This window comes from Notothenia rossii (genome assembly GCF_949606895.1).
Source record: "Notothenia rossii genome assembly, chromosome: 6".
Lineage (NCBI taxonomy): Eukaryota > Metazoa > Chordata > Actinopteri > Perciformes > Nototheniidae > Notothenia > Notothenia rossii.
This window is the reverse complement of record NC_136909.1, coordinates 32846057-32856029: the sequence shown is the minus strand read 5'-3', so window position 1 is coordinate 32856029 and position 9973 is coordinate 32846057. Positions and strand designations below refer to the sequence as shown.

Genomic DNA, 9973 nt, shown 5'->3' with positions numbered 1-9973 from the left:
AGAAGGGACCGCGTGTCCCCGTAGACTTCGGTCTCGTGGACTGTGGGCCACTGTAAACTTCGGTTTCCGTTATAAACAAGATCCCTGCTTCGGCAGGACGTTCGACCTTCGTGGCGGCGTAGTCAATCCCTGCTAGCCAGGCAGGCGACCCTCAGGTCGTTTTCAGATAAGACCGGCACTGATTTCGGCAGTCAGAGTCTCAGCACGACCCGTAAGCTCCGGCAGTGATTCCGGCCCCCTGCCGCATACATACATTAATCTATTATTTCCTCCCCAGATCACCACAGTCACCCTACAACAGGGGTCCCCAAACTTTTTCCAGTGAGGGCCACATAACTTTTCCCTTCTCTGATGGGGGGCCGGGTCAGTTTGTAACAGAAAAAGTGTGACGATCGCAGTGGTGCCTAAATGTAAGAATTTATTGTTTTCCAAAAAGCCACACATAAGCAAATATGAATAACCCTTTCTGAGATCAAATAACCCCCTCTGTGTTCTTCACAGAAAAATTTAACTCAGGAAATATATAATAACACTATTTATGAAATCAATAAAAATCAAATAACCCTCTCTGGGTTCTTCACAGAAAAAAAGTCAGGAAATATGTAATAACAGTATTATGAAATCAATAATACCCAAATAACCCTCTCTGGGTTCTTCACAGAAAAAGAGTCAGGAAATATGTAATAACAGTATTATGAATACCCAAATAACCCTCTCTGGGTTCTTCACAGAAAAAAAGTCAGGAAATATGTAATAACAGTATTATGAATACCCAAATAACCCTCTCTGGGTTCTTCACAGAAACAATGCTTCTATTGTGCTGTGCACAATCTTGGTAAAAGTTCAGCTTCAGTTGTCACAGCAAAATCTCTTAAATGACTCATATGAGCAGTCTCTCAAAGTTCTTGTGTTCTTTCCTTATAGTCCAGTTGTGTAAGTTCCAGTATTATAGCCTAGTAGACACCAGTGTTTGCTCTCTCTCATCAACTTCCCCCTGAAAAACACAAAGCAAGCAGGCTGAGAAACCAAACTAAGTGATACAGCACCTACACAGCACAATACATTTCAATACAAGTATGGTTGTGGAGATGGATTTTTTATAGTGAGCTTACCTATGTACTGTATGTTCATCAGTGTGAACTGTGGGCCTGCATCTGGCTGGTGAGAAGTTCAATGTCAGGTTCCATTCTAGTCACAGCCAGTCTCAAACACTGATGCAGATGTTCATCTGTCAATCTTGATCTCCTCTGAGTTTTCAGGTGTTTCATGCGTGAAAAGGTTTGCTCGCAGATATACGTGCTGCCAAAAACTGTGGACATCTTCATTGCGTGTTTTTTTATGTTAGGGTACGTGTCTTGAGGGAGGGCGGCATAGAAGTCAATGAGACTGGTGGGCTTGAATGAGTCTTTCAGAACATCACAGCTCTGTAACTCGGCCAGCTCAAACTGATAAGAAGGCTGGGCTTCATCGATGTCGGCAACAAAGGGGTTCTGGAAAAGACGGATTTCTTTTGCATGAACATGTAGTTCACGGAATCGCACACCGAACTCCGCCTTCAGCATTTCTAGTGCTTCCACACACTTTTCAGCTGGGAACGGGACCGCTGGTTTCTCTGCAGAAAGCTTTTGGGTAGCAGGGAGATGGGTGAAGTTGTGCTTTTTCACTTGCTCCAAAAGCAGCGCTTGTTTCACCTCAAATGCTTTTATGTGGGAATACATGTCGCAAATGAGTTTCCCCTGGCCTTGTAGCTGCAAGTTAAGGCCGTTCAGCAGTTCTGTCACGTCTGTAAAAAATGCGAGGTGCCATTTCCATTCTGGGTCGATCAGCTCTGGGACCGTTTTGCCTTTTGAATGAAGAAATGCGTTAATTTCAGGTAGCAGCTCGTAAAAACGCCTCAAAACTCTGCCGCGGCTCAGCCATCGGATCTCTGTGTAGTATAATACATCTCCGTGCACAGACTCCAGGTCAGACAGGAATTGTTGGAACTGCCTGTGTTTAAGTCCATTTGCTCTGATGAAGTTTATGCATGATACCACCACCTTCATGACAGAATCCCACTTCAACACTTTGCAGCACAGTGCTTGCTGGTGAATTAGGCAGTGCACTTGTAGCGGGGCGGTGAGACCCCGCTCTTCCATCTCCCGGTTCATGCGTCCTATCAGACCCCGAGTCGCGCCCACCATACTCGGAGCCCCGTCAGTCGTGATGCTGGCAAGCTTTGCCCAGTCCAGATCCAACTCTTCGATGGTTTGACATACTTTGCCGAAAATATCCTCCCCCGTCGTAGTGCCTTTCAGACTTTGGAGGGCTGCCAGCTCCTCGCACATGTCAAAATGTGCGCTAACTCCACGAATAAAAATAAGAAGCTGCGCTGTGTCTTGCACGTCCGTGCTCTCATCAAGTGCTAATGAAAAAAAGTCAAATTCTTTTGTCTTCTGCTGCAGCTGGGCATATACATTACCCCCAATTTCTTCAACGCGTCTGGTGATTGTACTCGAAGACAGACTCACGGCATTAAAAACATCTTTCTTCTCGGGACACACCTCCTCCACGACAATATTCAGACATTTCTTGACAAACTCTCCCTCAGTGAAAGGTTTACCGCAGCTTGCTATCAGTTGAGCAACATGGAGGCTGGCACGAACAGATGAATGGTTCAGCTGAGTTTGGCGTACAAATGTAGTCTGCTGAGCTAACAGTCCACTTTTTAGCTTTGCTAGTTTGTCTGCTCGCATTTGGCCTCGCAAGCTATCATACTTGTCTTTGTGATGGGATTCATAATGTCGGCGCAGATTGTATTCTTTGAATACCGCCACGGCCTCTTGACAGATGAGACAAACAGCCTTTTCTTTGCATTGAACAAAAAAATAATCGTGTGTCCACTGCAGGTTAAATACCCTGCATTCTGAATCAATTTTTCTCTTACCTAACCTTTTTGCCATTATTCCGTTCTGGGGGGGGGGGGTAGGTTCACGTTTTATGATTAGGGCAAAGACAGTGAGGTCGTTAGCAACATTTTTTTAGCGTCATAATTCAATTCAAATGAGCTTTATTGACATGAGGAAACATTTCAGGGATTCAGTCGGGGAGGCTCACTTCACCCAGTTCTATGCGTGCATTGGTCTCGATCGCGTGGCCCGACTGAAAAAATAATAATGCGGGGAGGGGGGGAGGTAATGCGTCTCTGATATTGGAAATTGTTCAAGGGGCCGGGTCAAATGTGGAGGCGGGCCGTATCCGGCCCGCGGGCCGTAGTTTGGGGACCACTGCCCTACAAGGTAAGAAACTCAGTTCATCTCAGTATTCCATACTTCACTGGTTTTGGGGATTTTCATCGGAGCGGTTCTTTCCCTCCCGAATGATTATCCTGCAAACCGGGGCCTAATCGCCAAACACAATTCCATTCTCCTGTTGTATTATCATGGCAATCATTTCATTTACATGACGTGTAACAATATACATGTATTCCATACATCACGTCTCTCCGGTTTGAACTGTTTGCAAGCTTAATTCATGCAAGTTAGAAACTTGGGTTCTCATCTGTTATCTGTTATCATCGTTTTCTTATTCTGGTTAATGATTCTGTATTCAGATGGGTTATAGCAGACAGCTCAAACAAATATACTTCCTGTTTGGTAAACAGTTCTCCAACGCCTTTGATGATTCATTCATCTGTGAGGCTGCAGCTTGTTTTACTGTGAGTCATCTTGTTTTATACTGAGGGGTGTTTATTTTGACATGGCAATTTTTTTTTTAAATGAGGACGAGGTCAAATGTATTATAATTAATAAAAAGATCCTTGAAAATAATTATGATATGTTAAACAATTAGACAATAATAACTAATACATTATTGTGTGCATCACTTTTATCTAAACGTAAACTCAGGAGCGACCGTGCCTTTTCTATTGCAGCCCCAAGACTGTGGTGCAGCATCCCCCTCCCTATCAGATCGCCCCCCTCCATTGACTACCTTAAATCCAGGCTAAAAACGTACTTGTATTCTCTGCCGTTTGACTCCTTATCCGGCTGATAGTGCCTATGCCTTTGTATTTGTTTAATTGTGCATATGAGCTGTGTGTATTAAAGGTCACCTATTATGCAAAATCCACTTTTCCCTTCTTTTAAACATAAACGTGTGTCTCCTCTGTGTAAAGAGATTCTGAACGTTTCTGGAAAAAACGTTTGCTCTCTTTTTGTCCTGATCCATTTATATAAAAACCTGTCTGAAAATGAGCTGATCAGACTTTTGCCACTTTATGATATCATAATGTTTTTTTGAGTTGTGTAACCACTAGAGGCTAGCCAATAACCAGCCGGTAAGACCCCCCCCCCCCCCACACACACACACACACACCTTATCACCTGAATCTCCTCCTAGAGCACCATTGTGTCCTTTTTAACCAAATATCTCTCAGAGGGGCGTGGGGAGTAGCTCCTTATTTTCATCTAAAGTAACAGACAGAGAATCAGCACTTTTGAAACAGGGCTGAAACAGAGGGGTCTATGGGATGCTGCCATGATCTGTTTGGTATTCCAGCCAAACATTTCAGAGACATGTTTTGTATATATCTGAGACCTATAATATATTGATGAAAAATAGTTTAATAGGGGACCTTTAATGTTTACATCACTGTTTTTTTAATTTGATTTTTTATGAAATGCTCTGTTCTGTACAGCACTTTGGTCAGCGTCGGTTGTTTTTAAATGTGCTCTATATATTATGTGATTGATTGATGATTGATTTTGGGTGCACTGACCTTTAAACTGTTTGACTGTAGGTAAACTCTGGAGCTGCTCTCATTACTTATTAATGTCATCATGCAAATGTTTAACATCTCTGATCCTAAAGTATGATGGGATATCAATAACTGTGGATCCACTTGGATCAGTTTTGTTAGTTCATGTTTCTAAAGGACTGAGATGAGTCCTGCTGCAGCACAGTTATGAATCATTTAATCAGACTTGAGACTTGTTGTATATATATGGAGTTGCTATGGCAGTACATACTTAATTCTCGCCTGCATAGTGCTTCCTGTCCGTCTCCGCACTTGTGATTCTGAGGCCCACACAGCCTCGTGTTTTGATGTCCTTGAGGTGTCTGGCAAGTCTTCAAGCAAAGAAAAATAGCAGCCTGTCAGCCTTTTATTTATCTCACACTCCCTGTCTTGCTCTTAAAGCTACAACACGCAGCATTTTTACATTAGTTTAATAAATCCAAAGCAGATTGTGTTTCTTATCGATGTATGTGAGTGTAATAAGTTCAAGTTTTGATTGTTTCAGAATTTTACCGTATGAAATTGTTAAAACTAGCATGTGAATTCTTGAGTTATAGTCAGAAACGTGTTTTTTTAAGGTCACAGTGACAATGACCTTTGATTCCGAAAAATGAATCAGTTCATATTTGAATGCAAATGGATGTTGGTGATAACATTTCTGAAGTGGGGTGTTGGGGCGCATAATTACTTTCTATCTTTCGTACTTTAAAGTGTATTTTGATGCTAATATTTGTGTACGTACTAACTAAAAGTTGGAAAGCAGGACTTTGCTTGTACCATATTATAACTACACTATATTGTACTTAATGGGGACCTCTTATGCTTCCTGTAGTGCAGGGGTGCCCAATACATTGATCGCGATCGACCGGTAGATCGCAAAGGTAGTGTGGGTAGATCGCATGGCATTGAAAAAATCATCCATCCTTACTATGGCATTTGCCACTTGATTGACATACAGGTAAGCCAGTCTGAGATTTCATCTTTTCTAACACTCAGTTCACCACGCCAGCTGCAAATCACCGGCGAGCTGATTACCTAGTTAGCCAATTTATACAATTCTACTAAAGAAAGGGTAAAAAAATTACGTAATGACCAAAAATGTACTGAGTTGTATTGTGCCATACAGGTTCATGCAGTTATGCAAGGACAGGTACACCAACATTAGGTATACTCAGTATATATATAAATTATTATAAAACGGACAAGTCAAATCAAGCAATCTGATTGGTTCTTAGCCGTGATATACTGAGCATATACCACGGGTAGAATTGTAAGTTACTTTTCACAACAAGTCAGTATCCCTCCGCACCTGAGAAACACAGTATACAGTTGGGCACAAACTGGAACAAGAAAGCAGCGGAGAAGTAACGGGGCAGAAACCCTCCTTTTTACGCAGCGGCCCAGACATAGACATCAAACGGCAAAACATATTCAGTGTGCAGTTCCTTTGGCATTAGGGCAGGGATATCTAGATACTCTCCGAGGTTTGACATAATGAATTGTTCTACTTTTAAAGCAAGCAACGATGTTTTCAAATCTGTAATCAAAGAGGTCCGCAAAAACGCTATCGACCAATCAGATTGCTAGATTTGACTTGTCAGTTTTATAAATATATTTAAATTTCTTCCGTTACGAAACAAATTTACAAAGCATAAAATGGAAATATTTAAGATTAACTTCGACCTCCGGGGGGGTCTTACTATGGAGGAGTGGATTGAGCAGTGCCTATCTCCACACAAAAAAAAGCACCTAAACGACGACATGCAGAGCTAAGTGAAGAGCAGGTAGACCAACTGGAAAAGTACCACCATTCAAAAGCTTTCTGATGCGGGTCTTGAAACAAAGCAGAGAAATTATGACCGTTAGTGGCCAGAGGTGCGAAAGCTCTCTCCAGATCTACTGGAAACCCAATCTCGGGAACCGGAGAAAGTGGAGCAATATTCTCGCCACGCCAAGCAACAGCCTAGAGAAGAACCTCAACCTAATATATACAAGTCACCACGTAAGCCATTCTACTGATGCTGGACAGTTTTTCAGTGGCTGCACAATAAACGGCAACATAGAAAAATGAATGTAAATAAATAGCCAAATAATGGATCAACGCTCTCTGTCTAATATGTTCGCTAGCTGTTAGTGTTGTTGCATAGCAACCATCTCGCTCTAGGTTTCGCGCAGAAGGCAACGGAGGGACTATTTTATTTTGAACATCATTATTTACTAATAAAAACTATTTAAATTAGAATGTGTATTTTTCTTTCATATTGCCACACTTGGTAACCGTTTTATAAAAGCAATAGCTCACGACAGGCCGTGGTATGCTCATTATATCAAAGCTAAGGGGCGTGGTTCGGCCCGACGCGAAGCATTATTATTATATCATTATTATATTGCTTAAATATATGTTTAGCATTTTTAATGTAGGTAGATCATTTTGACTTGGATATTTTAAAAGTAGCTCCCAAGCTGAAAAAGTGTGGGCACCCCTGCTGTAGTGTGTTGTATAGGTTTTTGTGCATGTAAATGGGAGTAATGAAGTAGTAATCAGTAATCAGGGAGTAATGACATCTAAACACAACAATCACGCTTCTCTTGGCTAGCTTTCCAACAAATATTACATGATAGGCTAATTATCTCTAAGAGGTTGACCAATCACAACAGAGCTGGCCAGCTAACCAATCAGAGCAGACTGGGCTCCGGTTTCAGAGGTTGAAAAGAGGTGCTGCATCACAGACAGTATAAGAATAATAAATGCCTTTTTGAACATTAAAGCATGGAAGCATGTCACAGTAGAGGCACTAAATACAATTATGAACCTGAAAATGAGCATCATGGGGCCCCTTTGAATAAAACACCTGACTACTTTGTCCATCTCTGCATTAATCTTGGATATTTCCTAAATAAGATTATATTCAGTGTTCAGGCCTGGTTCTCTAGAAATAATATTGCATCTTTTACAAAATACTCAGGTTGGAGGCGACTGAGCAGTGGATGCTTTTATTCCAGGTACCCCGTGGTACTTTGAGTGCATATATATTTCAGAGCTGCAGGCCCCCAGTGTGAATCAAATGCAACCTCTACTTTGTGAGGAGCAGACACTGTTCACACAGAGAGGGGGTCGGGGGAGTGGGTTTGTTGTGATGGCTGCAGAGAGACAGGATGCAGTGTTGTTGACTGTCTGTCGGCGTAAAGTAAAGTTTTGCCCCTATTCTCATGCTCACAGTCCTCATGTCTCCTGACCTACTTCTTCGCCATGCTCGGTCACACAGCCCAAGCTCCTCCACAGGAGGGTCTCTCTGTGGGAGGTGGGGGGTTCTACGCTGGGAGAGGCTGGTGTCATGGCTCCAGGTGGCGTCCAGTGTGGCTCTTTTGTCCTGTGTATGAGACAGGAAGGAGACAGATAAGGATAAACAGTAAGTGTTTGGGTGTGAGAGAAACCAGAGGAGTGAGAGGGAGGGAGGGAGGGAGGGCAAAACTTTACTCACCAGCTGGCCTTCTTTAAAGTATCCATACACACATGTTTGGCTCTACTCTACTGCCGGATGGTAGCAGTGTAGTACCACTACCACAATGTAAAAACACAACAAATAAGACACTTCACACTTAAACACACAAGTAATAGCAAAATGTACTATAAATAGAATAAAACTAAAGGTACTGGTTCTACGGAAAATACCATTTGACTCAATTTAGCAGGGGTGGTTGCTAATGGCGCATTTCCACTGCAGGGCATCGCACGGCTTAGTACGGTATAGTTAGGCCTTGGTAGGCCAGGCTCACTTTATGCTGCGTTTCCATTACAGTTTAGTAGCTGGGGTAGTAACTATAGTAACGCAGTATAGGCGGAGCTGTGACGTCATCTTCAGTGCGAGCCACAAAACCAACACCAGCCGTTAGCTGTTAGCCCTCAGAGCCACAGCTCCTCATATCTGTTCAGAAACTAGACAAAAGTTAAACAAGTACAAACCACAGACGGTCTGTGTCAAGGTGAATACAGTCGCTGGTTTAGTCCGGTTCCCAACCTAGGGGTTAGGCCCCTCCAAAGGGTCACCAGATAAATCTGATTGGTTGTGGGATGATTTAAGCGAGGGGAAATATTTTAAATACACAGATTTCTCCTATTTCATTTGACTTTTTTATAAAGTTTTTGCGAAATGTGAAATCTTTAAGCCTCAATAAAACTAATTACACATATTGTTAAAGTTCAAAAGCCAAAAAGGTTTTGGTTTCATTTGTAATTAGCTTTCCACCTTTGTGGTTACATTTAAAATAATGTTTTGTAAAAAGTTGTATCTATGTTTATGTAAAAATTATCTTTCCAGCATTCCTTAACCCTTTAGACTGCTTTACCATCCTACCAAGTTTACTGGACCTCGGTAGAAATGGTAGTTTGTTTGTAACCTTTATTTAACCAGGGGAAATCCCATTTGACATCAACGATCTCTTTTTCAAGGGAGACCTGCAGCACGTTGGTTACACATGAAAAACAGAAAAACAACAGAAAACAAAAAGGAGGTCATACAACATAATTACAGGGTTACAATTTATAAACCTATTTACAATGACAGGTACCAAGAGTATCAAATAGCATTTCATCCAGCCGAGCTTTAAAATGATGCAGGGGAACCAAAATGCTCAGTTTCAAAAGAAAATGCAGAGTGTTCCATGCTAGAGGAGCTGCGCACATAAAAGCTTTGGTACCTAAAACAGTCCTAGCACTTGGCACATGTAATAAAAACACATCCTGGGATCTTAGGCAATAGCTACTTGCGACTCTCTGTGAGATCAGAGAGCAGATATAATACGGGAGTTTACCCAACATGGCTTTATAGATGAACATGTACCAATGACTGAGTTTCCGAACAGTTAGTGAAGGCAGACCTGCCCTGGCATAGGGTACAGTGAAGAGTAAGTGCTTTAGAGTTAGTAACAAATCTCAGCGCACTGTGATAGGCGGCATCTAACTTGATCAGGTAATGGGCAGGTGCATTCATATAGATCAGATCCCCATAGTCCAGCACAGGTAGAAAGGTCACAGTGACTAGCCTTTTCCTGGCCTCAAGTGAGAAACAGGACTTGTTTCTGAAAAAGAAACCTAGTCTAACCCTCAGCTTTTTAAGCAGATTATTGACCTGGAGTTTATAAGAGAGACAATCATCAAGCCAGATACCAAGGTATTTGTAACAGGTAACCACTTTG

The 9973-nt window shown here is 42.0% G+C and overlaps 1 protein-coding gene across 1 annotated transcript; it reads right to left on the bottom strand.

Annotated features, from left to right (window-relative positions):
* Positions 1–329: 329 nt before the first annotated feature.
* On the bottom strand, positions 330–3154 carry LOC307044985 (general transcription factor II-I repeat domain-containing protein 2-like). Its single transcript, XM_079690445.1, has 2 exons — positions 1113–3154; positions 330–994 (listed from the first exon to the last, which is right to left on the bottom strand). Exon 1 carries the CDS (start codon positions 2940–2942, stop codon positions 1131–1133), a length of 1812 nt encoding a protein of 603 aa, XP_079546571.1. The 5' UTR covers positions 2943–3154; the 3' UTR covers positions 330–994; positions 1113–1130.
* Positions 3155–9973: the final 6819 nt, after the last annotated feature.

Bases quoted from the DNA above. Each gene is read 5' to 3' on its own strand.
- LOC307044985 (XM_079690445.1), bottom strand. From the start codon at position 2,942: ATGGCAAAAAGGTTAGGTAAGAGAAAAATTGATTCAGAATGCAGGGTA.